Source organism: Artemia sp. Qi Xiang Cuo, chromosome 20 (genome assembly GCF_049724085.1).
Source record: "Artemia sp. Qi Xiang Cuo chromosome 20, ASM4972408v1, whole genome shotgun sequence".
NCBI lineage: Eukaryota > Metazoa > Arthropoda > Branchiopoda > Anostraca > Artemiidae > Artemia > Artemia sp. Qi Xiang Cuo.
This window is the reverse complement of record NC_142813.1, coordinates 31,896,393-31,911,774: the sequence shown is the minus strand read 5'-3', so window position 1 is coordinate 31,911,774 and position 15,382 is coordinate 31,896,393. Positions and strand designations below refer to the sequence as shown.

At 36.6% G+C, this 15,382-nt stretch overlaps 1 protein-coding gene across 3 annotated transcripts in view; it reads right to left on the bottom strand.

Moving 5' to 3' along the window:
* Positions 1–479: 479 nt before the first annotated feature.
* Positions 480–15,382, bottom strand: part of LOC148940099 (serpin I2-like) — a 156,582-nt gene continuing 141,679 nt past the window's right edge. For all 3 annotated transcript variants that reach the window (XM_089105932.1, XM_089105934.1, XM_089105933.1), the window contains exons 7-8: positions 11,418–11,550; positions 480–1,359 (exon numbers count right to left, since the gene is read on the bottom strand). In XM_089105932.1, the coding sequence (XP_088962058.1) occupies positions 536–1,359; positions 11,418–11,550 (957 nt within the window). In that variant the 3' untranslated portion in view covers positions 480–535. The remainder of the gene's footprint in view (positions 1,360–11,417; positions 11,551–15,382) is intronic.

Sequence of the window (15,382 nt, the reverse complement as noted above, 5' to 3'; positions counted from 1 at the left end):
AGATATCTTCCTCTGCTTTTTGTTTTTTTCTTCTTTTAGTTATCTCTTTTTAATGCACTATTATTTTAGACATTCGTTATTCCTCTTGAGTGTTATTTCAGTGTTCCCCTGCGTATTTGAGGTATCCTCAAATGCATAGATCGTAACAGTTGAAATTATGAAGCCATAATTTTCGTCAATACCGTTTGCGGTAACAAAATTTGTCGACATAACTTCGCATTAGAAATTCATGTTTTTGAAAATAAAATATTTTTATATTTGAGTGAAACCCTCTTCAAATCTCTATCGCAATTTTATGGCAAATTTCGCTTCACTTTTTTAGCTTTGACGGGAAATAAAGGAGAAAGCATATGTCAAGGGTATTTCCCAATACATGCAAGATACAAATTTCTGCCTTGAACATCTCAAACTCCAGAACAATTTTTAAGTTTCAACCTCATCAGTTCCTTTCTTATTTCTTAAAATTAATTTTACTCTAGTAACAAACAAAGAAACGTTCATTTACTTTTTGTACATTATAATATGCGAATCAAATTTAGTTTTTCTTCCCAGTTGCCTCCATTTCATCTGGCTTTTGTACAATCACAGGAACTGTCTCTCTTTGAAGGTCTGAAATATTCTCTGGTACTCTCACAGCAAGTCCTTGGAAGTTGATTAAACCTTGGCCATACTGGCCATTAGGTCTAAAATTACCTGTAGGTCCAACAAAAAAAGGTCTTTGTGGCCATCGATTCTGGAAAAAGTTTAATGGCTGGTTAAATATGGGAAATTGCCCTTGAGAAAAGCCTTGATTATTTGGCAATGATTCAAGTCCTTGAGTGCCTTGAGGTTTTTGAGGCCATTTGGCAAATTGTGGAATCGCTCCCCCGTCTTTAACTGATTCTGCTGGACCTACAAATGCTGATTGCTCTAAAGCTTGCGGAGCCGGGATATCTATTAACACAGAAGGATCGGGAGTTGGCTTCCACCAATTAGCAGGACCAGTGACTTTCCGAGTGTCCACTTTTTCTACTGAAGAGTGAGTTGTAGCTCGAAGAGGAGACGAAAGTGAAGAAATTCTGCGTGACAATTTTGAACTTGGCACTTGACGTTTTACTCTTTTTGTTTCTTTATCTTCTTCTACAGCTTTAGCAGCTTCTTCTGTTTCTCCAGGAACAGCAGCTGAAGATGATGGGGTTGGGGCAGCTTCTTCTGTTTCTTCAGGAACTGCAGCTGAAAGTGATGGGGTTGGGTTTGATACTCGACCCATAAAAAGTGGTATATCGTTGGATGAATCCCATAAAACAAAAATAAATGTGTGATCCGCAATAATCTCCTTTGTTTTGTCGAAATCTGCCATTAATGGAGTTACCACGAAGGCTGAAAAAAAAGGTAACATAAAACGGAAATATCTCACTCGTTACATTAGCGAATAAACATTAGTTAATAAAAAGAAAATATTCAAGACCTGTGGACACAATTTATAACACATAGAAGAAGACACACAGAGCTTCAGATTGTTTATATTTCACAATGATATATGCGGGTCAGCAGAACAGACTGGCTGTTTCTTACTTTGGTTAAAGTCTCTTACAATCATGACAAAGAATCAAAACAGAAAAAATACAAAGTCATTTTCAGTCCTTGTGATGATATTAAGAGATCCGAGCACTTAATCCAAGGCAGTTATTAAATTACTGTAGAAAAACGATTATGAGTGGTAAAACAGGGCCCCTCCTGAATAGTAGCCAACAATTTGCAAATAATTTTTTGGTAGCTCGTAGAAACAAAATTGCAAACCCACAGAATTAGCAACTAACAATTCGAGGAAACTGATTAACTGGGCTGAAATTAAAAAAGAAAAATTCAGATCAATTTTATTTTTTAATTTCAATTCAGTTAATCAGTTTCCATGAATTGATAGTAACAAATCTTTATCAATTGACGTTTCAAAACTGATTAAAGAATATAAAAAAGAAAATTGCAGGTCACCCAAGATTAAAAAAAAAAAAGGTACAATTTCTTCCATATAAAGAGCCCAAGGGGTATATTATCACATGTATATTAGAGGAGCTGCAGATAAAAATCAGTTATCTACGAGATATTGTCCTGTACAAAACATATAGCAGCATTTCAAACTTCAAAGCAAATACGAATCTGCAATATAAGCAGGGTCGTCGATTCACAAAATGTAAGAGTGAAGGGGGTTAAATGTACCAATCAGAATCTAGTTAGGGTAATTTTGCTGCATTTTTTTCAGTGGAATTACAAATTAAAGATATTTTTCAAGGGAAATACTAAAAAACGGTATTCTTCAAAATATAGGAAGGGAGGGGGCAATTATCCATCTTTTTTTTTTAATATACACACACTTTTTAAAAATGTTTCAAAGGCAGAAGCACATCAAACATATACATTAAAAGAATCTGTTTTTTTTTTATTATTCCAAATATTTAAATTCGTTATCTTTGGCACTAGTCTTCAAAAGCCACTAGCATAAAAAAATTTTCCTTATCAAACAGTTCGTGGTAACGAACTGTAAGTAAGGACCGACCCAGCTCAATAGTAACCGAAACTCTAAAAAAACGGAACTTTGATACCAATAGATACATCAAAAGAATCGGATTTTTATGCTGATTTTAAATATATAACTTTCCTCAAGTCTAGTCTAACCCATCAAAGTTACGAGCCTGAAAAAAATTGCCTTATTTTCAAAAAAAGGGGAAAACACCCCCTAAAAATGATAGAATCTTAATGAAAATTACACCATCAGATTCGGCGTATCAGAAGACCCTGGTGTAGAGGTTTCAAGCTCCTATCTGCAAAAATATGGAATTCTGTATTTTTCGCCAGAAGAAAGATCAGGAATGCGTGTTTACTTGTTTTGTTTTTTTTTCCAGGAGTGACCGTATCGATCCAGTGGTCTTAGAATATCGCAAGAGGGTTCATTCGAACGGAAATTAAAAGTTCTAGTGTCTTTATTAAGTTAACAAAAAAAATAGAGGGCAACTAGGCCCTCTCCCACGCTCATTTTTTTTTCAAAGTCACCTGATTAAAATTGAGATAGCCATTTTGTTCAGCATAGTAGAGAATCTAATAACTGTGTCTTTGAAGATGGGAAGGGCTACAAGTTATGAACTTTGCCCATTGTTTACATATAATATTGGTTATTGGGAAGCATACAGACGTTTTCAGGAGAAAATTTTTTCTAGGGAGGGGGGGGGGCGATCGGGGGAAGGGGATTACGTGGTACGATTTTTCCATGGGGAAGTTTCCATGGGGGAAGGGACATTTCTATTAAGGGGGTTCCGGATTCCCAAGCATTATTTAAAAACGATCAGAAATTAAATTTAAAAAAACAAGTTTTTTCAACTGAAAGTAAGGAGCAACATTAAAACTTAAAACGAACAGAAATTATTACGTATACGAGTGGGTTTGCCCCCTAGTCAATACCTCGCTCTTTGTGCTAAACTTTTTTTTTGGTACTTTGAAAAGAGCTATCAATTCTAATTAAACGGCCTTTGTGTTTCAAGGGTCATTCTTAAAGAATTGGAACAAAATTCGAACTTTAGCATAAAGAGTGAGGTATTGACTAGGGGCAAACCCCCGCATATGCTTAATAATTATTATTACATAAAATCAAACTTTAGATGATTATAAGGCTATTATTAGTTAATAAAGTAAAATTAATATGCAAATTTTCTTTTTAATTATTCATGTGCTGTCAGCCAAATTCAAAACCTGCATTAATTCAAAAACGTTCAGAAATTAAATAGAAAAACAAGTTTTTTTAACTGAAATTAAGGAGTGACGTTAAAACTTAAAACGAACAGAAATTATTACATATTTGAAAGTGGCTGTTCCCTCCTCAACGCCCCGCTCTTTAGGATAAAGTTTGACTCTTTCTCACAACTCTGCCTTATAAAACGATAAAAAGCTGTAACGTAAAGAGCGGGGCGTTGAGCAGGGAACAACCCCTTTCATATACAGAATAATTTCTGTTCGTTTGAAGTTTTAATGTCCCTCCTTACTTTCGGTAAAAAAAAAACTTGTTTTTTTATATTTAGTTTTATAAAAGGCGGATAACATCACCAAAATTTTTTATGACTTTTATGACTGCATAGTTTGACACAGAGCCACTTTTGTAAGTAAATTCTTTGTCTAGAATAAAGCCAAAACCGCATATAACTCGCATAATTATTTTAATTTCTTTGAGCGTTCATGTTTATTAAGTAGAAAGTTTCCCAAGAAACAAACTTACTATTCGCAAGTGTATACTTTTGAAACACTGTAAAAAAAACAATTTCTTGCTTTATAGTACCATCTATCATTTCTTTTGTTATGCCAAAATAGATTACACTGCTGCTGAAGCCTAAGTTTAAGGAAAATGCTTTTCCGCACGTACTTTGTTTTTGAGACTCAGCTCAAGCTTTTTTGAACCTGCAATACCCCATGATTAACAGTGAGAAACTTATAAGATACCATTAATAATTTCAGAACAAAGATTTAACCATATTCGAGTCTTGGATGTAAATACAACCCTTAAAAAAACATGTAACTTAATAAGAACTTGCATTTTTGTGGCGCCTCAAAAAAAGCTTCTCTTTAAATGCTCGTCAGAGCTTTTTCAATATTTTAGGTATCAAATGTATGTAATAGTAACAGATATAAAATTTAGTTTTCCTAAGGGGGCTAAAAGGTTGAATTTCCACCAAAAAATTAACTTATAATTCTTTACTTTGTCCTTTTATGGTGTAATACTGATCCTAAATACACAATTATTTTTAAGTTTGGTGTAAGTAACTCCAACAAATTTACATAAAAGTCTTTCTCAGGGAAAGCCTTTCTCCCCATTTCAAAGAAAATTGTTTTGCATTTATTTCAAGATTTTGCACCACGAGTCTACTTTTGTAGTTGTACTTGTGGCGGGAATCAGGCGTTTCCACCTTCTCCGGTATCAAGGATCTTCGAGACCTGTTTGAACCACGTAGTGCGGTCTTCTGCCAGCTGATTTTTAAATGGAAGTCATTGAGTTGTCCATCTGTGACCAAACTTTCTGAACCCCCCCATAGGTTCAAGGTCTAATTTAACCAAGTTCCACCAGCTTTTTAGCTGTCTGCTTTGGTGTCTTTTTCATGAGATTAGTGGCTGAGCTAGAAAAATTCCGTGAGGCAAGTACTCTATTGGCCTCTGTAATACATGGCCCAACCATTTCAGTCGACGCTAGTTGATTGTGATGCCAACGCATCTCTTGATACCACAGATATCCACGTTTGGTTTGCGATTATTCAGGTGTAAGCTGGGAATGCTACGCAGAGAATAATACTCAGACACCTTCAGTGCATTTTCATGTAGTCACCTTACTGACTAAGTAACGTATGAATAAAGAAGGATTGTCCGAACCAAAGCCAGGTAGACTCGAACTTTAGTTCTTACACTTATTTAACGCCGGTTCCACAACGGTTTTTAAGGAAAGCAAAGACCGTCTATGCTCTCTGAAATCGCTGTTGAATATTGGCGTCAGAAGATCCATCAGTAAAAAGCTGGGAGCCAAGGTATGTGAAGCTGTGTACCTGATCCAACCGTACTTGATTTACAGTTAACGAAGTAGGATCAGTGCGATTTATTGTCATAAATTTTGTCTTCCCTGTACTGATTTTCAAGCCAATGTGATCTGCCCATGTAACTACCCCATCGAGCATAGTTTGAGGTTTCTCTGGATCTGAAAGGATTCCGACATCATCAGCGTATTGATCATCTTCGAGTGAAAGTTTCTGTCAAAACTGAACTCCTGGATGAGAAGATAGTGCATTTTCAAGCACCCAGTCAATACAGTAGTTAAACAGAGTTGTAGACGGGGCACAGCCTTTTTTTACTCCAAAGTCAACCGAAAATTCTTCAGTTTCTTCTATGTAAACTCGAACTCGGCTCACTGACCCCTTGTAGTATGCTTTAAGCAGTTCTACAAATCTCAGGGGCATTCCGTCATTTTGAAGAATTTTCCAAAGTTTTTGGCGAGTAATCGAATCGAAGGCGGAACTAAGTCCAGAAATATCAGAATCAGGGGCAATTTATGCCTTTCAAACTGCTGGATAATGAGGTGGAGAGCAAATATAGCATCAGTGCCTCTACCAGGACGGAAACCAGCTTGATTGTCAGGAGTTCTTTTCTCCCTTGCCCCCTTGAAGCGGTTAAAGAGGATAATCCCAAAATTTTTTACTGCAATATCAATTAGACTTATTCCCCGGTAATTTTTCCAATCTTTTATCAGCTTTCTTATAAAAAGGCAGAATAACTGATGTCTTCCAATCCTTTGGGAAAGTGTTGGTCCTCCATACTTCCTCAAGGATACCATGGAGCTACTCCGCTATGATCTCGGGGCACTGTCTGTATATTTCTGGGGGGAAACCATCTTGGCCGGGAAACCATCTTTGTTGTTCTTCAGGGCCTTAATCGCTTTGAGTATTTCCGCTCTTGTTGAGGCAACCAGCTCGATACTGTGAGGTTCTTTTGTAACACAAGGAGGGAAACAACCAGGAATTGATGACAGGGATTGGTTAAGTAGTGTTTGGATGTGTCCTTTCAATCTGATCAAACGCTCCTTTTAACAGCTAATGGCTTTTTTTGATCTGTTTCTGACAACTTGAGACACAGCAGCTTTCGCACATGCTGCTTTTTCTAAAGACAAAGCAGCCTCTTCCCACATTTCGCGGCGGTCTAGACAAGCAGAGAGCTTGACCCGTCTGAACATTTCTTTCGTGATATGTTTAGGGCCGCTCATCTTTTTCCTACGTTCTTCGATCTTCGACTATGGACAGGGTTCTGGTAGTAATCCAATGCTGTCGTTTCACTTTCGTTCGGCCAAGGATCTCTTCAGTGGTCTCTCTTATCACTGGTTTGAAGGTCTCCCATCTTTGCTCAGGGCCGCAGCTTTCCTCTTCATTCAAGTTTAGGGCAAGAAAACGGTTTGTTAGCTCCATATTTAGATTTGCCGAACTTCTTTATCTTGCAGCTTATCAATGTCGATTTGGACTTTTGGTTTGTTCTTTTTCCGAGATGCTAGAAGAAGGAGAACTTTTGCAGGCACTAGCTTGTAACCAGACCTTGATTTTGAGCCTGTGACTGCACCATTATAAGAGCGGGAGTCTATTACTGAACTTCTCTAGCGCTGGTGGACGAGAATGAAGTCAATTTGGGCCTTAGTGACACCGTCGCTGGAATGCCAAGTCAGTAGATGGCTTGGCTTGTGCTGAAATATGGTGTTGGTTACAACTAGATCATTCCCCAAAGTATAGTTTACCAGCCTTTGTCCTTTTTCACATCTATGCCCCAGTCCGAACTTCAGATAGAACTTCCGAACTTCGGGTATCAGATAGACCAGCTCTCGCGTTGAAGTCTCCTGCAATAATCAGGTAGTCTTGTGCAACAACTGAAGAAGACAGTTGTTACAATTTCGAATAGAATTCATCCTTAGCAATAGCTGTGGCATCACGAGTAGGGACGTATGCGGAGAGAATGCCAGCCGAGGAGAAATTGGATCCCACTCAAGAAGTGTGTTTCTGGTTCTTTGGTTCATGATGAAACCAACGACATGGAGTCCCGAGTTATCGTTTACTCCAGAGTAGAAAAAGTAAAACTGTTGTAATGTTTTGGGCACTGTAATTACTGTAGAGCCAGAACCGGAGATTCTGGTCTCAGAAACGCATAATATGTCAATACTGTACTTCTGTATCTCATGGACAAGAAGAGCTTGCGTAGCTTCTTGTTTAACAAATCTGACGTTCCAACAACCAATAGTGAGTCTTGATATTGATTGTTTTATGACTGTAATTGGTTTTCCCAAAGATATGGCTTTTAGATTTTTCGACTTCGTCCCCATATTCGAAGTCGCGTCATCTGCCGGGAACGCCGTAGCTTGCTCACTTCTCGACACCCGCGCCAAGGGGACCGCGTCGCTTGCCGGGAACGCCGTAGCCGTATTCATAATTTTTCTAGGTCTAAGGTCCATTGATATTTCTTGGGAATAAAATTAACCACAAGGTCCCCAGTCTTGCGGGTGCCCCGAAAGGGTCGAAACAGCCCTTTACAGAGGCCGTTGTCCTTAGATCGGGATTTTACGCCCTGCCGCAGTTGTCCTCCTATAAAGGATACTCCCACGATGGTGTTCTACAGCGCTCTGCATGTCGCTCCTTACTTTCAGCTAAAAAAATACTTGTTTGTTTTTATTTAATTTTGTGACAAGAAACTAATTTACAATTAAAGTCAAATCTTGAAACATTAAAATTTGGAATCACTTAGGACTTATAGCATTGGAAATTGAATTGAGGCAATTTTAAATGCTGAGTTAAAAGCGACTAACTGACCCTTCTGATTAATTGATCAAGACTTGTTACAGGCCCCTACATATGTTATCTCTTGGACCAACATCGTTATCCATCAACTTTTTTCTTTTAACTGAGTATTTTTTCTAAAGATTTCTTCAAAGAAATTTGTTATGCAAATATTTCCAAACTGTTAAGCATAAGTAGGAAAATTATCCACTCAATACTAGTATTATAAAGCTCTTTTGGCTCGTCGTTTTACTACCTGCAGGGAAATATAAAGATGAACAGTAGATGAGCGGTTTCTCTTTCTTTCTACTCCCTTCATAAATTGGGGCCTGAAGGAATAAGAAAGCTAGAAGTTCTACAAAACAAGTTTTTGAAAGATAAAAACTTTCTTCCAACAGTAAATCGATAAATTTAGTTGGTGTCAGAAAGTTCAAAGTTATTGAAGAACAAATTCTTAGGCATTCCCTGAATGATCATGATTTGAAAAAGGTGCAACATGTCAATATTTGCGAAGTTGAGGAGGAGGGGTGTGAAGTGTTCAAAGGGCACTGGTCCCAAAACCCTACTTTGGGCCTTCCAACCTGAATACTATCACAAAGCTTGGATTTCGACATGGTGCACCATGTCCATCATTTACAAAATGTACACTAAACATGTTCTGATTTTGGATGTCTGTATTGAATTATTAAGATCAGATTTAAAAGCAATAGGCTCAGAAGCGCTTAAATACCACTGAAATACCAAACCTAGTTTTGTTGAATTAGGACAGTCATGCTTCAAACTTTATAAATTATTAATAATTTACATTTAATTAATCCCTAAATAAACGCCAATCTATCATGACTAAAAGAGGTACTACATGCCTGGATTAGCAGACCTTGAGGAGGGGCGAGATGGAGAGGCATGCGCCCAAGGGCTTAATTTTGAGCCCTTCGGTTACAGATTGAAAATCCTTTCATTACTCTGATTTTAACAAGGTGTAGCTTGAACACCTTTCCATTAGGATGTATCAGTGAAGTCTCTGTTTTTTGGGTTTATTTGCATAATTTAGGACCCTTACCCTCGGGCTACACTGTTTTTTTCAATCGGATGGTAAATTATAGCATGACGAGCTGTAAGTTTAAGATGGGAGCAGTTGTGTCAATTTGGGGAGGGGGGGGGGGGGCAGTTTCTTTTCCATATTTTTTGCTCCCACCCCTAAATTTTAAAAATACTTTTTTTTAGAATATTGACACACAAAAATGGCTTTTGGGCATTCTCAATGAAAAAAATTGAAAATAGAACATAATTGCCCTCACCCTACATTTGAAAAATCCTTTTTTTTTTACCAAACCACCTCTATATTTCCGTGAATTGACACCACAGGCAGGGAGGCCCCAATTATGTAGGATAATTTCTCCACGTCTTAAGCTTAAACATCCTTCTTTAAATTGAAGATGAGAAACTTAGTATTCATTAATCAAAGATACAGGGGCGGATCCAGGATTTTTTTAGGGGGGGAATAGACTAAACCGATAAACTTGCGTTAGGAGCAAGTTTAATTAACGAAAAATTGCGTTAATTAAGTAAATTACACTACTTTACACTGCGCCAGGGAGGGGCGCTTTACACTGCATCTCTCCCCCTGGATCTGCCACTGGAAATATAGGGGTTAAACTATACAAAAGAAAAACAGTACTGTCAGTACATAATTTAGCCGTGCCCCAGCCATTTAAATATTTGCCTCTCAATTACTTGGACTATCTGTCTTGGCTTTTCTCTGTCTACAATTACCCAGCGTCTTGATGCAACCTATGCAACCTATTGCAAAATACTTAATAACTTCAATTCAAAATCAACGGACTCGGTCGTTTGTATTTCTGTGACTGTCCAAGCTTTAAAAATTGGAAAAATAAATAAAGGGTAGCCACTTCGAAGAAAAAACTAATTTATTCGATAATTTGAAGTCACTAAATAGAAATATGAGGCTGAAATTGCAACATTAGCATTGCAATGTTAATCATAATGCGTAGCATTGTTCTACTCTAGGCTAAATAACTGCCTGCACAGATCACCCGCTATTTCATCACCAATTCTCTGCCACTGCCCCTGAGGCCATTCGAAAAAAAAAAACTTTGAAGAGCTGGATATTTAAAATTTTTGTTTTAATGTCTGATTTTCTGGTTGTCTGTTTGTTTTTTAAAACGCAATAAGCTATACATGAGAACTAAACAGGTTTTACTTAGAATTACATATCGACATTCCACCCATCCCGTTATCACGCCACTCCCCCTTATTCTCACTGCCCAGTGAAACCAGGTAACTTAGATGCTTCAGAAATTGGCCGCCATTCCACTCGAGGCTATTTGAAAACAAAAAAAACATTGGACAGTCAGATATTTCGGAATTAAGGAATTTGTTCCCTGACGCAGGGAGCGATTAGTCTAGAACGAAGCAGTATACATATTATTTTTGCTTTAAAATAGTAATATCGTAATTTTAGCCTCAAATTTGCAATTTATTACTTCAAAAACCCTTAGATTTTAACTTTGGCGAATATCAAACAATACTTATTGAATAGGATGGTGCTTGTTGGGTTTTTACTTTTGACTTCTATATTTCAATATTAGCCTTTTTATCAACAAGCTCAGAAACCCAAAACTACAAATTACAGAAATTGAAAGCCATTGATCAATAGTGTAGTTCTACACACTATGCTTGTTTTATGATCCTCAGCTTACAATTTTAGCCTCATAAGCATTACAATCGAAAACTTCGGTCTTGATACAAATTAGGAACTATTTAAGATTTTAATGGGTGAAAATTTGTAGTCTCGAATTGCAGGTTGAGGTGATATGGGGGTTTAGGATTGTAGAATGGTGATTTCTGGGCTGAAAAGTTGTAGGGTGACGAGTCGTGGGGGCTGGAAGCTGTGGGGTAGAGGGTAGCGTGGTAGGGAGTTTTGGGGGCCAATATTTGTATGGTCCTTCATTATCGTAGGATGTCAGCAGAGATGACGAGAAAGGTTTTTAAATTTAAGCTCCCGAGTTAATTTTAGGCTTCTGGAACGGTCCAGAGTCATCTAAAGTTACCCAAAGCAAATATATGAGACGACCATAGGCAACAGACCTGAAGCAGCAGCGGCCTCTGTGCCTTCTTCATTCACTTGTAGCTTTGCTTTGTGAACTGCCGATGAAACTTTGACTTGTTTCTTGTAAACAATGTTACTTAGGCTTTTCGTAAATAATGAGTCTAGACCAATCTAAAAGAAAAAAAGATAATATCGTCCTTTTGCAGATCTCTTCATGGAAGTTGGCATATTCTCGTTGGGGTGCAACAGAGCTTTAATCCATTGCTCTTTGAAAATGGAAATTTACAGTAGATTTATGCCCGTGCCACATTATGGTCACGCTTGTCGATAAAATGAAAATTACGCACGACTACAGCGCCAATTACGTTCGCCGTTCGTAATTTCTCGAGTTGAACATTGTCCAACTTTCAAACATAAATTTCTTGACTGACTAATCAGAGTCAAGGTTTAAGGCACACTTTTCAAAATTGGAAGATACGAAAGATTAGAACAGTAGGTCTTCTATATGCGTGAGGAACCTAATAAAAATTCAGGAAGCTTGGTATCAAGAAAAAGCTGTTTGACAGAACGCATTGTCTGCGTAGACTCGTGTGGTTCGCCTTTGGCAATTTTAATTTTTTGCTTTTTAAATGCAAGCCTGGCGCTAAAATCTCGACAATTGCCTTGACATTCATGATAGTTGGCTTTCCTCGATAGATGTGACTATGATGTGGCACGGGCATTACACAAAAAATACTGCTTTAACCCAATCTCCTCTAGTGACAAAATGAGAACAACATGTTAAGTCTTCTACATTTAGAATATAAGCCGGCTATAATCAGATTTTTTTTTACAAAAAGTCTCTGGCTACAAAAAAAACCCATAAGAGTCAGTTGTTTCTGACAAACAACTAAAAGTTTACTTCCTAAAAAAGTTGTTTGTGGTAAGAATTGTAGCTGTCTGTAGAGAAGAACACAGTAGTCCGATAACTACTTCAAATCTAATTATAAAAGAAGGGTGTTGCAGTAATTGGTTTCTTTAAAAAGAAAGATTATTTAGAAGCAGAACATGAGAAAACAGCAGAAACAAGTTTCTCAGCTTAACTGTCAGCTTTCTCACATTCTGCTTAAATTTAAAAAAGTAAATAAATAAATATTACATTGCACTGTCTTCTTCTGTATAAAGTTGATGAAAACAAGAATTTATCGAATAGCTTATCTTTTGAGCCCATAGACATAGCAAGGGTTTCTACAATTCCATGTACTTTTCTTCCATGTCACCAGCAAAAATTTCGTAAGTTTTCTCTCCCAAAGCTGTATAAGTTATTCCTTTTTTTTTTTAATTTCAGCTCGTACTGCTATACGCTATACCGCTTGTGGCGCTATTCTTAATCAGACTCTTTTTTTCTTTCTAATTCAACTTTTTTTGTTTCTAATTACTAGTGGTCATGGTTGCTCACCCCTTACGTATTGCCATAGTTTTTCTGCATTATCTATTCCGTAGCTTTCCTGTATACTATACAAATTGTATGGTTATACTATATAAATTTCTGTATACCGTATTCTCTATTCTACGCAACTACCTACTGAATAGCTTTTCATGTATGCATCTATATCTATTCAAGTAATAAATATATTTCTCCACAACGGCTATTTGTTGAGCACCCTTAGTAATGATTTACGATAAAAAAAAAAACAAAAAAAACAAGAATTAGTAGCCAGCATTGAATTGTATTTTTTTCAAACTTGATACTTTTAACTCGCTTTCCACTAGTGACAATATGAGAACAACATGTTAAGTCTTGCACATTTAGATTGTACACCAACTATAAGCAGACCTATTTCTACAAAAGACTCCGGATACAAAACAACCTATAAGAGCTGGTTGTTTCTGAAAAATAACTAAAGATTACTTCCCAAAAAAGTTGCTTGTGGTGAGAATTGTGGCGTCTTTAGAGAAGAAGACAGTAATCTGATAGCTACTTCAACACTACTAGCTACTACCGGAGCCAAGTTTACGAAAATCTTTCAAAAGTATTCACCACTTTAAAAGGATTTTACAGTTTTAGGTGAACCTTTTTAAGAGGACGAAAGTGAGATTCATTTAATTTTGTTTTTTATTTTTGGTTTTAGTTATTGATCTTGGAGGATTTTCAAAAATGTAGAAATGAAACTGCGGGTGAAGGGGAAGTTGTTGATTATGAAGCTTTAGAGGAGTGCCCTGACATAAATCCATGCTGTGAAGTTGTGACATTCAAGCTGACAGTTGATACACAATATTGCAAGACGACCATGTTATAATAATTATCAGTTAAGATCACGAGAAAAACAAAACCATTAAAAAAGCATACATGTAAAAAAAACTTGTAAGAAGTCAATAGATTCTTAACATATATACTAAAAAAAAGTTTAACTCTTTTAAAAGTTGAATCACAATTTTCACAACTTTTTCCCGCATATATTGCGTCGCCGACTGTCATTTTCTTTTAATACGCATATACCACCTTCATCACCTTTTGGACTATAATGAAATGCAGACTTTAATATGTAGAACAAAGTCGATAGAAATAATGCTTAGATTATAAATTGTCTAAAACGTGACCGAAGAACAAATTTTATCAATATAAAAAACATCTGTCAGGGGTCAGTGAGTAGCACCGAGGGTTGCTAACACAAACATTATATTATTAGCTCTCATGTTCAGTTGGCGTTTAAAAAATAATATAGACATAATATATGAAAAAACAATTGAATTTTTGATGTTAAAATATAACGCATTCGTTGAGCTTTAAAAATGATGTTGAATTTCCTATGGAGTGGATTTATTGTAAAGTCGCCTTATTATTTTCATTAAATATACAAAATACACTACAATGAGATATCCAAGCAAGAAGCTGTACTGCTGTGGCGTAAAAAATACTGGAGAGGAGGGGGGGGGGGACAAATTTGGAGCTTATTTTCCAAGGTCAAGTGAAAATGACAGTGAAAATGAAAAATGACCCATACACTACCATAAAGGCAAAGGTATACTAAAGAAAACTGATTGGTTTCTGTGGATGCTTGAATTATATACGCCTATCTTAGTTTTGAGAAGATTTTTAAAGACGCTAAATTTCAGCTGGGGGGGGGGAGAAACAGGGGTCTGGGATAGTAGCCTCCTGCCCCATAGCCAATTACGCCCCTGTTGTACTATATAGAAAGTTTTTGTGTTGCAACAGCTTTTTTTTCCTTCAAGGATCTGTTGTTTTCTTCGAGAAACTTTTGTTATTTAGAAATGTTTCATTCTTCTCACTTACACGGACTCAGAATAGGTTGGCTTACTTCTAGGATCACACGAGTGATACAAATTCTATAATTCTATAAAAATTCTATAAAATAATCAACCATTACTTCCTTATACTGCAAAGATAATTTTAGATTGTAGACATACACTTCCCCTGCCTCTCTTGGCAGACAGAATCAAAATTTATAAATATGAAGATGACATGCATTTGTCTGGTTGAGAATATCCAAGATCAAGGGTCCCCGATATTTTCATAGCAAAAGGTGAGCTAAAACGTAATCCTTATTACTTAAAACTTCATTACCCTAGAGTTTAGTTTGGCATATTTCCGCGTACAAGTTTGATTATTAAATAATAAATTTAATGCTCTGTATGTCATTCAAGTGGCATTTAATAGAGCCTAAAATAATGAATTTGAAGCAAAAGTAGTCACCGTATTCCTGAGGGTTTTTATGTTGATAAACAGCGTTACCAACAAAGAAAAAACAATCTGGTTAAACAGCTCCTGTTTTGGCAAAAGTTATTTCTATACTCGTATATTAGAATGTCACTTAATAAAAAGCCCATAAGTCTTTTGACAATTGCTTAATCTTTAGCCAATGACAAGCCGTCAAATTAACCGAGATTGGAGCTATTAAAAGTGAAAAATCACTATTTATGGCTGGAGTAGAAGTAAGCCTAAATTTCAGCAAGTCAAAATTCAATAGCCTTCAAACCACAATTTTTTCCTTCTGGCTTATAT